The following is a 20,792-nucleotide window of genomic DNA, read 5'->3' as shown; positions in this document are numbered from 1 at the left end:
AAAGATTCCTTCGCATGAAATTTGCAGCAAAAAGCGGAACTGAGAAAACTGCATTCAAACATTGAACTTTTTAACTTTGTTACTGCATCACAATGTGTTGAAAATATTTAATATCAATGTAACTATTTGGCGCATGGTTATGAAAATTGGTGTAAGGGTGTATAATTAGTTTCTAGAACCAAAAACCTCAAAATTGAAAAATGAATTTTTTCAAAAAATTTTGAAACTTAGGCTTATGTCCCCCCTTAAGTGTATGGGAACGCTGCGGAGCACTCTGACCGTATATTTAATCGAGCAAACTTTGGTCATGAACAACTTGCGGCAGCTTTACTTGGTAAAAAAAATAATTGAGTGGAGTTTGCCGATAATTTTATCCGGGCATCAGTTCTCGAACTGCTCCAGGCATCGCAAGATCACAATCACCGCCACTGCGCTCCACTTTGTCTCAAAGCAGCTGTAGGATGTTTCGCGTCTCCGCAGTCGTCGGTGTTGCCCAATGTGCTTCTCCAATGTGGATTCGTGTTTACTCTGGCCGTTGGCAAGGTCGGCGATCGCAATATCCGTGGCCAGAGCAACAACGGAAATGTCTGCATTGACAAGCGTGAACAAATCAAAGTTATCCTCAGTGGCTTTGCCAACATGTTTTCACACACTACTATAGAGATAGGTAGTTGCAACTCTGGGAATTGTGCACCGGTTCGGCGAGCATCCTTGCGAGGGAAATCCGACGTGAGCAAAGCATTTGACTATCTTTCATCTTCGAGTTGCGGGCGCGTCAGGCGCTCTTACTCCCGCATGAGAAACTTCTCAAGCTCGTCCATTACGCCCTGCTTGTTCCGCAAAATGGTGTACAGTGTCATACAGCCGATGCGAGAATGTTGAATTCTTTGGCTATTTCGGACTTCGGCCGGCCACTTTCCCGAACCTTGCGGGCCTTACGGCTTTCTGTAAGCACTCCCACTCTCTCAAGCAACACACGTGTACGCCTCAGCCGCGCGCGTGGCGGCTCCCGTACTGATTACCTTCTCTGGGCTCTGTCCGCTCCATCGCTCCCTCGACCCGATTCTGACAAGAGTCGGGCAGCGTCGGCCGCGGATGTCGTGAGTAGCGTTGGAACGTGGCCGCATCATAGCGTGGTCGCCCGCCGACACACTTAGAATGAACTTCGATAGAAGTGATAATTCTAAAAAAGCAATTTCATTATAACGAGGGATTACTGTGCCTTGTGGAGGTAGGGAACAGTGCTGTTCACACTTTTCTTAGGTGGAGACACACCCTTAAAGGGATACTGAACCAAAATTTCGAGCTTACAAAACAAGGCTGGACAGGTAGGCAGGACGCTGCAAAACCCCAAAACATCATCACTCATACAGCGATATCTCTAACGGATCGCCATATTTTTGGAAAAGAAGTGCACGACTGAGGCGGGGCCGGCGAGACAAGTCACGTCACGATTCTCATTTCCTTTCCTCTTTGCTTCGTCCCCTCGAGCAGGTGAATCGGAGCGAGGAGGAGAGAAGCGAGGCCGCTTCCCCTCATTCTCAAATCCCCCTGGAGGACAATGACGTCATAGACCTTACTTGATCGTGCCCTTGTTTTCCAAAAGTACGGCCATCCGTTTGAGATATCGATGTATGAGTGATGTTCTGGAGTTTGTAGCGTCTTGTTCAACGATTCTGTGGCCTTATTTTGCGAAATGCAAATTTTGGTTCAGTATCCCTTTAATCCTCTTTGCAAGAGCACAAGCAATGTCACCGAACAAGGCCGAGGGGAACCCAGTGCCTATCAGTCTACTGCAATGGGCCCGGAAGCTAACACCGGCAGTGTGGAAGGACAACGTTTTTAGGGCCGCATGCGGACACAAGACTGCCATGCCCCTGTTGATGACCTTAGAGTGGTCGGGCGTGTAGTCCAAGGTAGCCTTTTTGGATCGAGGGTTGTAAGACGAGCACACATGGCTACCGTCGGAGCGCATAGACAGGTCTGAAAACTGTAAGACCCTTTCCTTAGGAACCTTATCTGTGAATCTAATCCCTGAAAATTGCCAGCACATTGGACAGTGAGGCCACTGTTTGCCAAAGCCCTTGAGCAACACCAAAATATTGTGAATGTATCGTAACACTTTTCGACGTTGGGGGTGCCTAGAGACTTCTGAATGTCTCGGTCAACTTTACTCAAATAAATGTCGCTCAAGACGGACGCCACACAAGAACCGATGCAAACTCCAGATTTTTGCGGATAGCATTTCTGGTGCCACCCAACCACCATCGATTCCAAGTAAAACCGTAAGAGCTCTAATAAGTTCTCAGGAGTTGAAATATATTGAACTCCGAATGCGGGATGTGGAAGCCTTATAACGTCGCCAATGATGTCCCACAACTTGAAAAACATTTCGGTCTTTCGGTGGCCACGAACAGAATCCTGGTTGGTTTGGACCGCCCTTAAAAAGACACTGAAATGAAAAAGATATTTTTTTGTGTGAGGCACAAGCTCAAAAACTACATGAATCTGGGTATGCCAGTTCTTTTATGTTTGATGTAGCAGAGAGCCTGACCACTCACAATAAAAGAAGAAGAGATAAGACACGCCGCCCGGCAGTGATACCCTACCAACACAAAATATCACACAACTTGAAACAAATAGCGTCTAAATATGACATACAGGTTGTAACATCAGCTCCTGACAAACTTCAAAAACTGTGTCCAAAAATCAACTTCCAGAACGAAAGACAAGAACAGTGCACAGTTTAGCACGCACATAAATATATCAGCTGCAACGTCAACATCGTTTACGAAATTCCGTGCACATGTGGGAGAGCGTACGTCGGTCAATCTAGGTGCTGCGTAAATGTATGACTACGAGAGCATGATCTTTCCCTACATACGTCACCGTCAGGACACTTGGCCATACATGCCAGAGACCTTAAATGCACTCCTCTATTCAATCAAACACAAGTACTCGAACGCTTTCGGAGCAAGAGAGCCAGGGAAATTTTTGAGGCAAAAACTGTAATAGGAAAAGGAGACGCGTGCATTAGCACTCCATCAATTTCACTGTCCGTGGAAGAGATAGGGTACCTCAACCTTTTTTCTTAATCTGGCTGCTTTTCTTTATTTTTATTTTTCTATCAGTCCTAATTTTTCTCAAATCATTTTTAATCATTTTATGTGGGAATAAAATTGGCATTTTAATTTATTAAATCTCCTCTCATTTTCGTCTTTCTCTTATCAAGCATTAAACAATCAGTTGTTAGTAAGCACTTGTCCTGTTCATTCTTTGTCCTGTCCTTGTCCTTTGCGCTTTTGTAATTAAGAGGAAATACTAAATTTTCACGTGACCTTAGCCTTGTTGCTGGATTGCAGCTTTCTTCTCCTTTTCTCGCGTTTGCTCGATTTGGTCGGTGCTGGCACCCTTTGGCACTGAATTGGGCCAACCGAGATCTCTGCGGCAGGGGGAGTGATAACCCTGTGGGCTTTGCTGGCAACGGCAGCTGTGCAGTGGTCTGACGTAATATCCCCTGAAAATGGGGGGAAAATGAGGAGTGGGCTAACTTTCGGTGTGCGATCAAGAAAAGTGTTGTATTTTGTAAGCTGCCACACTTCTTTACTTGGAACATGGAAATCATCCAAGGTGACCATTGTGCCTCGTCCCCCTTTTCAAAAGGCGTTGTTTGTAACTAGATTTAGCCCCGAGACAACAGTTGAGGATGTTAATTCGCTTCTTGAACCTGTCCTACGGGGGAAAACTGTTAGCTGCACGAAGCTGAAAACAAAATTTCCCTCCTACTCTTCTTTTCATGTTTCGGTCGAACAAGACCTTTTTGAAACCATTAATAACCCAGACATTTGGCCCGAGGGGTGTACCTTTCACCAGTTTTTTGGAAAGCTTGATATGACGCGGACGTCACTACCAAATAGTACTGATGACTAAACAATAGATTAAATGCTATTATCGGAACACTCGCGGTTTGAGGACGAAAGCACATGACTGTATGTCAACTGTTGTTTCCACTAATTTTTACATGTTCTGTTTAACTGAAACTTGGCTATTGAAAGAAATTTCCAGCACCAGTTACTTTCCAACATCATAGTGTTTATCGAAGGGACAAGGATTATGGTGCAACCGGGAAGAAATTTGGCGGGGGGGGTGTTGACAGCCGTGCGGGATAACATTAAATCATGCAGAAGGGTAGATTTGGAAACCTATGCAGAGTGCGTATGGGTTGAATTATTAACACGCGATGGGTTTAATTACCTCGTCGGAAACTATTATTTTCCTCCGCTTTCGGATTCGAGTGTGTTCGTAAACCATTTACAAAAGCTTGAACAGCAAATTGATTTTTCGAAATTTAAAGTACATATGTACGCCGATTTTAATCTACCAGGAGTGAACTGGTTGACCGGCATAAGCAGTAGTGGAAATAATCAAACGGTGGTAAAAGTGTCACGTCTAGTAGATTTCATTAATTTTAATGGTCTAACTCAGCATAATCAGTTCACGAACACGGCCGGGAATGTTCTTGATCTTTTTCTTTCAAACTGCTCTATAGACAGTGTCATGCCAGTTAGCGATACTCTTGTGCAACCTGACGTTTTTCACCCACCCTCCATTGTATGTTTTTCTTTGCCGGTGAGGTCTCGTGACAGACAAAATTTAACCAGATATGACTATCATAAGGGTGATTATTTAGGTTTATATACGTTCCTTCGTGATAATAACTGGTCAACGGTTCTTCATGATTACTGTGTAGATTCTGCGACTGAATCCTTGACAAAGATAGTGAAAAATGCAATCGATGCATTCATTCCAAAGCGATTGTCTAAGCCTTCTAAATACCAGTTCTGGTTCTCAAGGGAGCTGAAACACTACATGCGTAAAAAAGAACACTATCATAAATTGTTTAAAAGAACCAGCATTGAGTTATGGTACATAAAGTTCGGTGTTTACAGAGCACTTGTAAAGAAACTGTTTAAACACGACAAATTCATTTATAAAAAAATTGGTAGAAAATAGTCTCTACCGTGAGCCTGATAAGTTCTGGCGATTTGTCAGGAAGCACACGAAAGAGTCTGCAAGAAATATTTATTTACATACTGATACGGACTATGTTACAAACCCTGAAAAAAGTTGCTAATATATTCCAAACTTACTTTCGTGAATGCTATTCCAAGGAAGAATTCAAAAGCAAGTCTTCAATCTGCGCTACTGGTTGGAACGACAATTTCACATTTAGTTAGGTCGACATAAATGAAATTTTAGAGGCAATTCAAAAATTAAAACCGAAGAAGTCAGCGGGAGATGATACAATACCTAACTTTATTATTAAAGGATGCGCTGATTTGTTTACCCCTTTACTTATGCACATATTTAACCTATCGCTGAGAAATGGTGTTTTCCCATGTCTTTGGAAAAGGTCAGTGATAGTGCCAATACACAAAGCCGGTGACGCGTCTAGGGTAGATAACTACCGCCCCGTGTCTTTGTTGTGTTCTTTTTCAAAGTTTTTTGAGATAGTTCTACATGCCCGTCTTTCTTTTTACTTTTGTAAAAAACTAAGCACCGTTCAGCATGGATTTATAAAAGGGCGTTCAGTAGAAACAAACCTTTGTTCTCTTCTTGAGTATACTGTCCCATTTGTTCTTACACGTGGGCAAATTGATATTGTGTATTTTGACTTATCAAAAGCCTTCAATAAGGTAAATCATGACTTACTCTTGTATAAGCTCTCTTTATATGGCGTTTCGTCGTCTCTTTTAAACTTATTTCGTAGTTGTTTGTCGGAAAGAAAGAGTAAAATAAGAATCTTGAATAGCTTCTCAGATGTATTTACTCCAACTTCGGGAGTCCCTCGGGGATCGAATTTGGGGCCGCTACTTTTCCTATATTCATCAGTGATATAGAATTGTGCATACAAAATGCGAAACTGCTCTTATTTGCGGACGATATTAAGCTTTATCTTAGTATCCAGTCGGAAGATGATTGTGCTCTTTTGCAAGAAGATGAATCATGTATCTCAAACTGGTGCTCATGTAACTTTTTGCTGGTCAATCCAGATAAAACAAAAGTGCTATCTATGTGTAGAAAACGCGAAAGAATTTTACACCAATATTTTATCGGCAATTCCACTATTGAACGTGTGGAACAAGTTCGTGACCTTGGTGTTTATTTCAATAGTAATCTTACCTTTTCATATCATGTTACACAAATTGTTGCTACTGCCCTTAGAACAATGGGAATGATATCACGTTTGACGCATGATTTTTCAAATATAATGTGCGTAGTTCGATTGTTTTGTTCCCTTGTACGAGTTAAACTTGAGTTTTGTAGTTCATTGTGGAATTCGCTAACAATGACCGACGCTGCACGGATAGAAAGAGTTCAGAAGCAATTTATACGCCTTGTTTACGATAGATATTTTGATAGAAAATGTTATTTTGATTATGAATACCTTCTTAGAGAACTTTCACTCCAGAACCTTTCAAAAAGGATTGCTCGTGACATTATATTTTTATACAAAGTGGTTCACGGCCAAATTGATAGCAATCTTGTGTCGTCTTTAAACTTTCATGTACCGGCCCGAGTCGTTAGAAACTCAAGCGTGTTTTATAGATCTTTCCAAACGAGACCGTCCCCTTTGGCTAGAATGCAAATTTGTTTAAATGAATTTCCGACTCGTGCAGACATATTCTTAAATTTTACTGCGTTCAAACGACTACTTTTGATATGCATATTTTTGGTTTATGATTGTGAAATGTTTTAATTTCGAGAGCATATGTTGGGGGGGGGGGGGGGGGGGGGGTTGAGATTGTGTACTGTTTCAGGTGTTTTTTTCCTCCCTTTTTAAACTTTTTATGTGCCACCACACTGTAACCAACAGGTTGTTCTGGGGCATTATACAAATAAATGATTATTATTATTATTATTATTATTATTATTATTATTACATTGAGGGCAATGGAGCATGGACTTCCCATTCAGCAATGTTTGCTTATCTCCCGCCATATATAACTCACCCCATTTTGGCCAATGTCACCCTTGACCAGGGCAATGCAATTTCTACAAGTAGGCCATTTTTCTGAGTTTTTGAGGAAAAAAAAAAGCCAAATCGTGTTAAAATTAGGGGGTGGGTTGTGTTTTGGGGGTGGGGCATCTTTCAATATATTATGGTAACTGTCATGTTTTGGAGAGATTGGCTGTCGTAGAAAGGACACTGGCTACTCTATAACGAGAAAGAGGGAAAAAAGAAAAAAAATATGTGAGAAATCGAGGCACACGAGACAGATTAAAGAGACACTGGTGCGGTATACGAAATACCACAGTCGTCAATTTGCCGAGCACTCCCGCATCAGTTGGGTTCTGTCAGACTAGTGCACTCGCATACATTCTTTCACTTTTGCAGCTGAGTTCATTAACAGTTATGTAAGAGTCTAGTGTCTTTCATGAAGTGGGAGAAAAGCGCTCGTTTGGGTTCTTGCACGTTGGCCAAGGTTCCAACACTTTGGACCAGGGTCCGCCATCGATCGCTCAGAGGTCCTCGTTTCCCCGTGCAGAGGTGCCAGACAAAGCCGGAGTGTGGTCGGCAAACACTGGTCGAGCTACTCATCCGTCCCGTCCAGCGACTGGGGAGCGTCATCCTGCTGCTCAAAGGTCTCCCCTCGTTGCCTTTATTGCTCCAATCTCTAAAGGGACACTGACACCCCACCCCCCAAGAAACATCTTTGCTTTTGGCCAGGTGATCCACTATGGTGTCAGAAGACTGCCCAATCAATGTTTTGCTGCAGCGTGACATATATTCTGAATAAATTAAAAACACGCAAATACTAGAAACCGAAACTGGACTGGGGAGGAAGAAGAAATGCCGTATTTACTCTCATAACAAACACACTTTTTTCCCCAAAAAATTGACACAAATTTGGGGGTGGGTTCATTACGCGGTGTAAAATTTTTGCATGTGCACACTTTGTGCAAACATTGTATTAAGTGCCAACATGACACGGCAAGGTATTGTGGCACGTCTCCACGTCCCCAACCAGCCGTGGCACACCCACGGCTGGTTGGGGTCGCGCCACAGTAACCATGCTTTGTAAATTGCAAACCTTTTTAGGGCGCTTTCGGCGTGCCTTTTGCCAAAGGAAAAGCGCCTTATGAAGCTCGCTCAGCACAGAAAGCGACGTGACCATTCTTAGGCCTGATCAATTTCACGATTTCGCTTTCCGAAAGCGGACCACAGACGACGGCGTGTTTGTTGACATCAATGCATCAAATGGGTGAAGAATGTCCTGCGCTAGGCAGTTCTTCAACCCAGGCTTCGTCAAGTGTGCGTGCCACTTGGTTTCACGGTTGATCACTTCCGCAACTATGCCCTTGCAGCCATTATGAAAGTGGCTTGGCTTGGCCTGACTTGGCCTGTCCTCTTGGCAGCAAAAGAAAATGGCTTGGTAGCTAGCTAATTGAACGAGATTCGAGACTCGCGGAGCCAAAAATTGGAAATGCGCTCATTACGCAAGGGGGAAAAAAAATCCAAATTTTGGTACCTGTTGTGGCATTGATTATGCGAGTAAATGCTATAGAGGAGGAGAAAGTTACCAAAAGTCACGTGGTCCTGTGCAACCGTTTTTTTTTTTTTTTTTCTTTTTTTTTTTTTAATCTACGTATTTGCAGCTTTTTACAAGCCACAAAAAATAGGCATCATAATTTTTTTTTTTTTTTTTAGCATTGAGTGCGTGGCTTTGATGACCCACGACTTTGATTATATTTGGTGGTTGTGTCTAAACCATAGAAAAATGACCCGTGACCACGAAGAAGAGAGTGAGCGCGACTCAAACTGGTCGGTTCTCGATCGGCGCTTTTCGGGCAGAAAGAAAACAAATTTTGAGCTGCAAATTGTGTTCCGGGTAGTTGGGCTCTCATATGTCATATAGAAATAAAAACCTTGGCGAGCATAAATACGCTCTCGGTTTCCTTTTAACTCTTTCCTGACCATCGGAAAAGTAGCGATTTTCAAAGTCTCCATGCAAACGCTTTTAGTTTCCTAATTAATTTGCATATGGAGCAATATGACACTTGAAAATATGGCCAATAAGTTGTTCTTTCAAAAGAAACTGAGGTTGGTATAATGTTGGAAAAAGATTTTAAAATTGTATTTTTTGAAAATGCGACATACATGCGGAACCTGTATAAACGCCAAAACTTCTACAGCTGTGTCAATTTAAACGACGTATAAAAAAAAAGTGGAATATACAAATGTGCCCCACAGCTATTACTTCTGAAAGTTAGTGTACTCTAACTGACGTCTATTTTTGGTGCGTAGGAGAGTTAGCTTCGTAACACGTGTGCTTTTCAACTTATATTCGTGGAACACTGGTAGTGCACCTCACATCTGCAGCAGAGTGATTTCTTTGTGTTCTACCCTGGTATTGTGATAACCTGGATTCCTTCATATTTAGCATTTTTTTCTGCCTTGGCGGGAACATGGAACATGTACGCGGGCTCAGGACAGCATTGGAAATCCTAGTGATGCTTTCCGACAACCGTCTGTTAAGTGACGCCTATAACATCAGTTGAAGTGTCCCCGGAGTTCTTGAAGTCTAAAAAATATGCCGCAATACAGTTGAATTATAGGAATAATGGCATCCTTGTTAGGAGGACTGATACAAGCAGTTAGCCATGGTAGGCTAGTCCAACCACCGTTTCAAGGACTGTTTTTGACAGAGCTTCCCATAAAGCTCAAACCTACGTTGAAACCGAAACTCCAGTTCTCGGTCTATCCACGAGTAAAACAATTCTCTCCCCACTAAATTTAATTGCTTGTTGGCACTTGGAAACCATAGATGGGTGGTGATCGATGTGCTTGGTCAGGGAAGAGTTAAAGGGGAGCTCCAGCTGTTTTCTGAGATACCCAGACGCATTTGTGGAATACAAAGGTTTTGCTCTTTTCAGCGTGCTATCTCCAAGTTCAGAATAGCTATTGAGAAAATGGCAAATGAAGCTGATGCCAAAACCAACCATTTTTCCGCGCTCTTCGGTGGGCTGGCGTCCCATGTTGCGTAATTTGCGAGTCGAGCGGGCAGTCTAAGAAAACAATATTTTGCGCGGGTTTTTCTGTTTTGCTGGCTTAACCAGCATTCGTGTCACGCCTTCCTGGTAAACAAGCTCTATTAAACCCGTATTACATGTGACATCCCGTTCTCAGTGTTGCCAGTAGAACATTTGACAACTCTCAATACTAGTTGAGATGACCAAATTTTGAGGGAAATGAGTAACTTGCAAAAGGTTTGCTGGAGTTCTCGTTCAAGAAGGAAACGTCCAATTTTTAGGGGCTACTGTCGAGACCGGTTATAACGAAGTCGGTTATAACGAAATAGCGGCTACGGCGAAGCGATCACGATTTCCCATTTACGTTTTCACTTGGTTATAATCGAAGTCGGTTATAACGAAATAGCGTATGTAGCGAAGTGATTTCCGATGCCCGTTCACTTTGTTATAGCCGGTCTCGACAGTACACAACAATTTCGTTGGGATCGTGTAACATTCAAATGTATCTGGACCCGGTGAGGAAAACACTGCAACGGGGAGATGTAGGCAAACCTGCTGGCGTTGTTTTTAAGCAAAACACGGGTTTAAAGCTGTCCTCCTCCCGTCCACAAATGGACCTCTGTGAGAATGACCTCCCCGCCTGTGCAGAGATCCAGAAGCGAACGCCCAAGGAGAACAGGGACTCTCAGAACCTGGACCATGCGATTGCAGCGCTGAACCAGGTCATGCTGTGAGTATTGCTCGGGTCTGCGCTGGACATTGGCGGGCAGACCATCTGGCTTCTCCCTCCAAATGGACCGATTTCCATGGTCCACCTTGAGAAAAAGGGACACTGGGATGTGCACAACTTGCCATAATATACAGCAGGGGTTCTCAAACTTTTTGGTCTCGGGGAACCCCAGCAACCTTTAAAAAGTGCCGAGGAACACAACGCCCCCCCCCCTTCCCCACTGTTTTACTGCCTGGATACACTTTAAATAGAAGAGTAATATTTATTGCACAGATAAAACAATAAAGAGCAGAACACATCTGGCTGAAGGGTGGGATTACAATGAAAGGCAGTATACATATTACTGTGAAAGGTGGGGTTGCCTTGCTCGCAACAGTGAATCGATGCGTGGCTCAAAATCATGCTTAGGGCCAGCCTCATATCTGCTGCTGGGTCCAGTCGGTTCCTGTGCTCGCGGAACCCAAGCGAGCACTCTACGGAACCCCTGTGTTCTGCGGAACCCAGTTTGAGAACCCATGATATACAGGGTTACAGGGTGTTTCACGAAAGGTGGAAAAATTCAATATTGCGAAAACAATGCATCGCACCGAAAAAATACTTCTGTCGTTTTGGTCTTAGGCCAGGGGCCTGTTCACGAAAATTATTAAAGTTCGGGATAATTAAAGGGGCCCTGCAAAGACTTTTTACTGTTTTTTAATTTGCACCGAACCTGAGCGCACTGAACGTGGTAACTTAGTGAAACTTTTTTTTTCGCGAAATTTCCTTTATTTTAAAAGTTATAGGCAATTTAGAATTACAAAAACAAGCAAAAAATAACCTCCTTCATGACGTCGTAGGTCCTGGCTTGAGTGACCGTGAACTAGAGGAGGAATAGTGAGCTCATCGAGCGCTCACGGCTGCCGCACTCCGTGTCGACGGCGCCAGAGGGCGCCACTAAAGCATGTTCTGGATAGGCTGTATGCAGCGGGCAGCCAAAGCGGCTTTCATTGCGTTTGCTGCTCGATTAAACACTAATTCGGCGTGACACTTCATTGACCACAAACGACAGCAAATACGGGGTAAAGATCAGTTCAGAATGGGAGCCACTTCGCGCTGCCATACCGCGAAACAGCGAAACCGCAGGAGAAAGCCTCTCGCCGAAAGCCTTCGGAACGCTTGGAGCCGGTCGGATCCTCCTGTCCATACGACTGCAGCGCCACCGCGTACATCCGGGATTTTTCCGTGTCGGCGCCTTATCCCACTACTCCTTTCTAGTATGTGCCGCCTCTTCCACCGCTTGGTGGCGGGTATGTCGACGGGTCATTTCTTGTTTCCACACTTTATAAGCTGCATTTCTTTCTTTTTTTCATCTATAATAGTGAACAAAAACTACTCTTATAAATAAGTTAAACGGTTCGCGCCACTTATATTTTGTATTTTGACCAAAAAGAAGTTTTTAGTGGCTCTGACCAGTAGTAAGCCCAGGACCAAAGACGTCACATTTTGCGCGCTTTCGGTACCGCGGGTCGCCCTCGTCGGTGGAGGAGGTTTCCGTGTCGCCCGGTTAAAATATGGCGCACTGATATTTAGCTACTCTTTCCGTGCCCGCTGGCTTGCCCGAACCCCAAGAGACTTGGAAACCGCATAAAAGGTAGACGCTTAAATATGATTGCAGGGCCCCTTTAAGTAGTTAATTATTTTTGCATAATTAATTTTAAGGCTGTGCAAATATCGAATAGGAGTTATCGAATTGAATTTAAAAAAGAAGAATACCGTATTTACTCGCAGAATGAACACACTTTTTTTTCCGAAAAATCGATGCAAAGTTGGGGGGGGGGGGGGGCGTTAGTTACGCGAAGTAAAATTTTTGCGTCCGTATTTACTCGCATAATGGACCGACCTTTTATCCTAAAAAATGGAAGTAACTTCTTATCTCTTTGCGCGCGGCGCCCGACCCCGTAACCAAACTAAGCTGTGGAAAAAAAAACTCTTTGCTTTCTTCTTCTCTTAGTTCCTTGGGTTTTTTTTTTGCCGCCTTTCGCAAGTTGTTTTGTTTGCTTAGGCGTTGCTTGGGCGAGGGCTCTCCGCTTATCTTTCTTATCTCCTTGCGCTATCTACCTACCCTATCTATCTACCCTAAGCGTCAGAAAAACCCAAAGTTACAGCCACACGTGCCTTCTTTTTTTTTCTCAATAAGAGCACAACCTAACATCGCGACATGTCCTTTTTTTATATTTATATATCAGAAAAGGGGCATTTGGAATATTTGGTCTCAATTTTGTGGGAGAAAAAGGGCACCGGGAATTTTAATATTTATAAATAGCTGTTAAATCTGAGTAAACAGGTTTGAACAATATAATCTGAAGTAAGAAAAAAAACATGTGGTTAGGTGGCGCAAGTCAACGTCCAACCGCTGCTATGCATTCATTCCTCTGTCCATCTATCCTGTTTTAGAGAGCCTAGATCTAAAAGAGGGAGTAAGCGAAACTGAAAGAACGGAGACGGCTCCCGCGCAGATGGGTCGTAAGTCGTAAATGCGCGTGTGTTGTGTTGTCGCATGGAAAGAAGGCGAGCAGGCGGAAGAGCGACGACGCCTGCTGCGCCTGCCCGATGTTTCCGATCGACACTTTCATCTTTTCGTCACCTTCTCGCAATTCGTATTTCAAACGCAACTATCGAACGGTTGGAAACCCTCTCGCGTCTGGGCACACCATTTTTCAGTTTCGTTTCATTCTGAATCAGAATTTGCAGCTTGCGGTTCCAAAACAGAGATGACAACTCGGCTGATTTTATTGGCGTGGTTAACATGGATGTCTTTTTGTGATCTTGCAGTCAGCGATTTCTGTGAGTGTGGCAAGTGTGTTCGACATCGGCGCTTTAGTCTGAAACAGAGGGCCTTACTCGTGAAAAGAATGGGGCATGGCGCGGAATTCCGGCCTCCCAAGAATTCCTCTCTGGAAGCGGTGCAAACGGGACGTTTCGGTTCTGATTCAAGGTTAGATTGCGTCACGGTCAAGAGTAAATCTGCGTGCTATAAAGTTTGTGACATTCGTTACTTTTCTTTTTTCTAACCTGTGAGTTCGATTTTTATGGAATGGTAGGACCAAGAGGTGTTTCTCGCATGATCTGTCTAACATCATTGCGCTAACATTGGGAGAAAAAACGGCTCTTTTGTCAGCTCCGCGTCGACCGCATGTCTTTGGCTGAATATATTGAATATTTGAGTTACCAAACACTAGGAATTCGATTCGCAAATCAAATTATTCAGGAACTTCTATTTGATTTGAATTCGTATATTCGAGCATTTGCACACCCCTAATTAATTTTTTAAGTATTGACTTTAAGGGCATGGTTTCAATTAGAATCTTGCCGAGTATCATCAAAAAAAACTAAATCAACAAATTGCAGAACGATAGAAGGCACGTGCGGTATTTTATGAGTTTCTGAAAAATCACACATTTTCGACAGGTTTTTAAGTTTCGGTTTGCAATCTGAGTGCTTCTCGGCACTGACAGCACTGCACCCCATGGAGAAATAGTGCAACCAACCTCTGCTGCGTTGTGTGAGGACAGCAGAGCAGTGGTTGGTTGTTCATTTTTATGCTCGATATTAGAACATCCAGAGCAAACCGCCAAGAAACAATGAACAAACGGGGCCACCTGAAAAGCCAGTGAAGGTCTGGAGACTGTTGCATTGACCAGGAGTGCAGCATCCTTGCATTATTGAGATAACCCTCGCTTTCAGGAACATCAACGAAGGCAAGAGGAAGACCGAGAGCCAGGTCGCCATGTTCGACATCTTCAACGACATTGAGAACTGCCCGGTGAGGAGGGGGAGAGTTGGGGCACCTTGGAATGTGGTTCCATATTGCGAGCGGCACTTTGACGAGCATAACAAGACACTTGTGGAGGGCGACCATAGCCTTGAATTTCGATGCTCACTGATTCAGCTCGAATTTTGTGTGTGAACTAGGAACCCAAATGACTAATCCCAATCCTTTATTTTGGTACGAGACACTACTGGCAACGCTGAAAACGTAACATGGCTCCATATGGGGCCAGTGCAACTCTGTTCCTGACAGGTTACGAGATGTCCGAGGTTAAGCTCACGCTAGCAGAACAAACAAGCATTTTGAGACAGCCTGCTCTATTTGCAAGTTATACAACATCACCCGACTGGAGAGCGCAGGAAAATTTTCCGCTTTGTTGTCACCTTGATTAGCCATTTTCTCAATAGCTATTCTGAATTTAGAAATAAAAAGATGCCGGGAAGCCTGGGTATAGAGAAAATGTGTTTAGTTTGGGTAGCTTGTGCAACCGTCTGAGCTCCCGTTCAAGTCTGACTGCCGCAGTCCAAGAATTGCCTTTTTGTTCCCCTTTGTCACTTTTATTTCCTTCGTTTGTCTTCACCCTTAAGGGAGACACTAACCAAAAGGGTCAACTTTTGAACCTTTCGCTTAATATGAATAAAATTTACAGTATATACTGAAAGTTGCGAGGCAGAAAGCAGTGCAAAGTTTCATCTGCATACGTGAATTGTAGAAGAAATGTTAGTTGTTTTTATCAGGAACACACTGACTTTGTTTAGGAAAACTATTGTTAGAAAACCAATATAGGGTGATTCCACGTCAGTTCATGCAATGATGGTCCGGGTCATAATTTAGATATTTTTGTTAAAAATATAAATGAAAGCCATGTTCTTGGGAGGAACACTCAGCTAGATACGAACGCCGTAACAATTTTTTGTTCGCTGAGATATAAAATAGAGAAGCTTGAGGCGTGGAAATTGAGAAGATTTCACAAAGCTACTTTGCACAGTCGTCATTTCCTTATCGAACCTTTCACGGCACCATAACTTTTTTAATAGGTTTTACAAAGGCTATACAACATATACACAAACAATTAAAAATATCCATAAAATATTTCTATGCAAACAAAAATATCAAACATGGCATACAAACGCGTTTTAGAGACATATTCACATTTTTTTTGCAAATAAACCTTCTTTCATAATACTTCACAAAACATATCAAAATGCGGGTATTTAAATATTCTTTACGAATATATAAAGATAATAAGCCCACCCTTAAATATCTTTTTGTTATCAACACGGAAATGCGGCTGATTTCTCAAAATGTGGCAAGATTGGGCGTCGATATTTAAAAAACTCCATCTTTTATTTTCTTTAAATTCCCCTTGGCACTTTGCAGTGACTTGAACTAACCTGTGATGGCAAAAGATTGAGTAACATATGACCTCTAAGCGGGAAAAGCTACAACAAACCTTCTCTCGGAGCGAGCCGACGTCTTCGTCATAGCGGCTTTGCCGCACAGCACCAAACGTTTTGAGCGTTAGTTATGGCATGTATTTTATATTATTAAAATTCTTTTTTATAAGCGGTGAGTATTAGTGACGTGAAAAGGAACTTTGAGCTGGAATACCATTAATTAGCTTACAATTCACAGGAATAAAACGGCCCCACTCTGCAAATTCGCTACCTATGCATCATACATAAGCTTAAAACTCTCAGTTGCGCGAATGGCCATGTATACATCTGGCCTCTCGGCATATGATGACTTTCACACATGAGTTGCCTGGATTCCTTTGACAGGTTTTACGGTGGTCCACTTTGCTTGCTTCACCGCACGAAACTCTCGAACTCGAAGACAGTTATGAGCAGTGCGCAGAGTGGTTTGACGCGTTTTGCGAAGCGCTGAAGGCATGTAGTTCACACCAGGAACGCAAGCGATTGTGCGTGCTTCTGCCACCAATAATCCTGAAGAAAACAATATTGCGTCTGGTGTCGGAGGCGACTGCCTACATGATTGATCAAACATAAAAACTGAAGCGCAAAGGTGGTGTTTGGGCAACCCCTGATCCCTACATGGGGAAAAAGGCGAATGCCGAAGACGTGAGGGTTGCAATTGAGTACTACACACGCGACGGCCTCGCATGCTCTGTTCAAAGCCCCAACAAAAAGGACGTCGTCAAAGCCATGATCAACGACATGTCCAAAGTCGTAAAAAGGTTTATGGCCCGCTCTATTAAGGAAGCTAACCAGCTGTTTAGGAAGGACCATCCCCATCCCGAACTAGGCATCTCCAAATTTTATTCCTTACGACCAAAATGGGTAAAAAAAAAAAAAGTCCCGAGCACGAGGTGTGCGCATGCATATATTGCGTCAATTTTCAGTTGCTTTTAACGGCAATAACAAATGCCCCAAAGAAGACATTTACTGAAGACGACCTCAAGCGCTCCACGAACGATTGCTTTCTGTGCCGTTGCGAAAAGTGCCCAAAAACGCAGAGCATCTCGCTGCAGTCGCTTCATCTCGACGAAGACGAAGAGATCTGTTTCGCGTTATGGGACGCTGGCGAACTCGTCAAAAAGGTTATGGACACTTCTGCCTTCCTGCGGCAATAGGAGAGCGCAAAGTATATGAGGCATTCTTACATCCTTGACCTTGAACGAAGCCTGATACATGACACAAGAACCGCCTTACCACCCAAGGCAGTGATGTTCCACTTCGATTTTGCGAAAAAATGGACAGTACTCTTTCCAACCGTAGTGCAGAGTTTTCATTGAAAAAAATATCAAGTGTCTCTCTCCACCAGTGTGGTTACGTCCACGCAAAACACGCAAAGCTTTGCCGTTGTCACCGATGGTACACGATACATGACACAGCTCACGCTCTTCTGGCCACATAGGTCATAAAAGAGTATGTTAATGTTCATTTCCCAGTCTTTTCTGAAATAATTTTTGTATCAGACGGAGCGGCGGCGCATTTCAAGAATCGCTTCCAATTCCACGAATTGTCTCGGAAGCCGCACTCTTCGGCAAGATGGATCTTTTCAGCCACTGGACACGGAGAAAGCGCTTGTGATGAAGTAGGTGGAAGAACCAACGCTCACCAAGTTGAGATCTTCGCTCAACTCAACGATTGCCTCCGCTAAAGACTTTGTGGAAGTGCTACGTAAAAAAGTAACAAATGTCTGCATTTTCCACCTGTCTGTGGAACGGGTTCGAGAGTTTCGTGCGGTAAAGCAAGCAGAGTGGACCACCATAAAACCTGTGAGAGGAATCCAGGCTTCTCATCTGTGGAAGTCATCATATGCCGAGAGGCCGGATGTACACATGGCCACTCGCATAACTGTGAGTTTTAAGCTTATCTATGCATAGTTAGCGAATTCGCACAGTGGGGCCGTTTTGTTCCTGTGAATTGTAAGCTAATTAATGGTATTCCAGCTCAAAGTCCATTTTCGCGTCACTAATACTCAGCCCTTATGAAAAAAAGAATTTTATTAATATAATATACATGCCATAACTAACGCTCAAAACGTTTGGTGCTGTGCGGCAAAGCCGCCTTGACGAAGACGTCGGCTCGCTCCGAGTGAAGGTTTGTCGTAGCTTTTCCCGCTTGGAGGTCATATGTTACTCAATCTTTTGCCATCACAGGTTAGTTCAAGTCACTGTAAAGTGCCACGGGGAGTTAGAAAAAAATAAAAGATGGAGTTTTTTAAATATCGACGCCCAATCTTGCCGCATTTTGAGAAATCAGCCGCATTTTCGCGTTAATAACAAGAAGACAATTAAGGGTGGGCATATAATTTTTACATATCCGTAAAGAATATTTAAATACCCATATTTTGATATGTTTTGTGAAGTATTATGAAAGATGGTTTATTTGCAAAAAAATTGTGAATATGTCTCTAAAACGCATTTTTATGCCATGTTTGATATTTTTGTTTGCATAGAAATATTTTATTGATATTTTCAATTTTTTGTGTATGTGTTGTATAACCTTTGTAAAACCTATTAAAAAAGTTATGTTGCCGTGAAAGGTTCGATAAGGAAATGACGACTGTGGAAAGTAGCATTGTGAAATCTTCTCAATTTCCACGCCTCAAGCTTCTCTATTTTATATCTCAGCGAAAAAATTTTTTACGGCGTTCATATCTAGCTGAATGTTCCTCCCAAAAACATGGCTTTCATATATATTTTTAACAAAAATATCTAAATTATGACCCGGACCATCATTGCATGAACTGACGTGGAATCACCCTATAATACTATACATTTTTCTTCATTAAACATGCAGCAGAATGCCTGGAGAGTGCAACCATAAAAACAAAATTTCCAAAAAGCAATTTATTTTATGCTAACATTGCAGTCAAAACATCAAATGAATGTTTTGCCTTCTATGTCGTTGACAAAATCTTAATATCTTTTATAAGAGATATCCACAAAGTAAAAAAACAATGCCACAGTTGCATTTCCCATTACATTTAAGAAAAACAATGAGTTTGTCTTTCCTTTCGTCCCATTACCAAACGATAGTTTTCCTAAAGTGAAATTTATGCCAAAAAGTGGAACGGAGAAAAATGCGTTCAAAGTGCTCCAATGTCTACCTTTTCTTTAGCATCGGTGGACCGAAAGTAATTTATAAAAAAATAACTCTGCAGTGTAAACTAATGAAACTTTCTGCAGATACTCTCTGGGTGTTGGTGGGTGTAAATATGGCATTTAAGGAGGGTAGTGTCCCTCCTTAAGGGGAGACATGGGTCTTTGGAGCCAAAAACTTCCTAAAACTGCATTCTTTTGAAATTGGCGATGGCCGTTGTTCTTCTGAATCTACCACGCTTCTAATTTCATAGATGAACATTTCAGCTATATATCAATTTATAATGTCTACACGGGCCGAGTGTGTATTGAAGTTGACTGTAAAACATTATTTCCACAAAACACAATTTTTGGACTCATTGAAAATTTGCAGGAGGGCTATCTCAGCATCTGGTGCAGATAGAAATATAACTTTTTCTGAAATGTGTAGCTAAATGTGTGATGCATACAATGTTGAGAGTAGATTTTTTAATATAAGCCTAGAAATTTTTTTATATGATTTTTTGTTTTATTACTTGTTAGCCCTACACTGAGCACTGAACTTCAGTGTATGATAAAATCACTAATAATGGGTTTATCTTAAAAGTACTTCCAACATTGTATTCTCTACACTTGATAAAATATAGCCATGTGTTAAAAATGATATTTTGTTGAGCAGTTTTTTTCCTATTGTTGCTCCAAACAAAGGCAGGCAAGTTTCAATTCTCTCGAGGACAATTCTACTGACTAAGAAAATGACCAGATATATGAAATCAGCACAAAAAGCTGAACAAGCTTGTGCAGTTTCATTGGGTGCGGTCATAAAATAAGGAAAAAAGCTCCAAGACCAGTGTTTCCCCTTAAATGCTGATGGAGGGCTCTATATGAGGGAAGGCTGAATTTGGCGTAAAGCAATTAAAAATAACGCCAGTTTTTTTAAACGCACGCAGACGGGATGGTGTTTAGTGGAGGTGGCAAATGTGAAAGCATCAGTTTCCAAGAAAATAACAGTGTGCTCGGCTAGACAGTTGCAGTTTGGACGTGACTAGTTGCAAAGAAGAGACCTTGAACAGATTAATCCCAGGTGTAACCAGCTGTATTGTGGAAAGGAAAAAAAGGTATCCAAGCGTTTCTTGTGTCTTTGAGACTTGGGAGGTCTAGTTGAGCTTTGGGCGGAGTTCTTTACTGAGGTCTCTAGTTATTGGCAGAAAGAGAATGGCAGCATATAACGCTTGGGCTTTTCGTGAGCATTTGAGTGACTTGTGGATGGCGGCCATGTCCCTGGCAGCCCAACATCCTGTCCGGCCACCGGTTCTTCGTGACATCGCTGGAGGTGCTGGAGATTGGGGACAACTGCCTGAGCAGGAAGGGGGACACCCTGGTCCTCTTCCTCTTCTCGGACGTCCTAGAGGTGACTGTTCCCCGCCAAACCGCGAGTTTTACGACTATTGTTCATAACCTATATGTGAAAACTTCGATGCAGCGACTCGATTGCTGCGCCATTGGGCTTGCCCCGCTACATGCTGTGACAACTCCCCGAAATGTGACGAATTTGCAGCAACGCTTTGCCGAAAGCTCATTTCGGTTCTCAACTGCCTCCTAATAATTCGGGTCTCGTTACATTGCCGGACCATTGCAGTAGGATGGTGCATATTTTGGATGATTTGTGA

At 42.7% G+C, this 20,792-nt stretch overlaps 1 protein-coding gene across 1 annotated transcript in view; it reads left to right on the top strand.

Moving 5' to 3' along the window:
• The window catches only part of LOC8042021 (protein ECT2), a 96,737-nt gene that overhangs the window by 28,136 nt on the left and 47,809 nt on the right, over positions 1 to 20,792 (top strand). Inside the window, exons 16-19 of the mRNA XM_029989627.2 lie at positions 7,551 to 7,647; positions 10,684 to 10,765; positions 14,489 to 14,567; positions 20,411 to 20,533. Coding sequence (XP_029845487.2) covers positions 7,551 to 7,647; positions 10,684 to 10,765; positions 14,489 to 14,567; positions 20,411 to 20,533 — 381 coding nt within the window. The remainder of the gene's footprint in view (positions 1 to 7,550; positions 7,648 to 10,683; positions 10,766 to 14,488; positions 14,568 to 20,410; positions 20,534 to 20,792) is intronic.

The sequence above is a fragment of the Ixodes scapularis genome, unplaced genomic scaffold, assembly GCF_016920785.2.
Source record: "Ixodes scapularis isolate PalLabHiFi unplaced genomic scaffold, ASM1692078v2 PGA_scaffold41__6_contigs__length_2269736, whole genome shotgun sequence".
NCBI classification, from domain to species: Eukaryota; Metazoa; Arthropoda; class Arachnida; order Ixodida; family Ixodidae; genus Ixodes; species Ixodes scapularis.
Note: the sequence above shows the minus strand (reverse complement) of the source record. Positions and strands in the feature narration are given on the sequence as shown.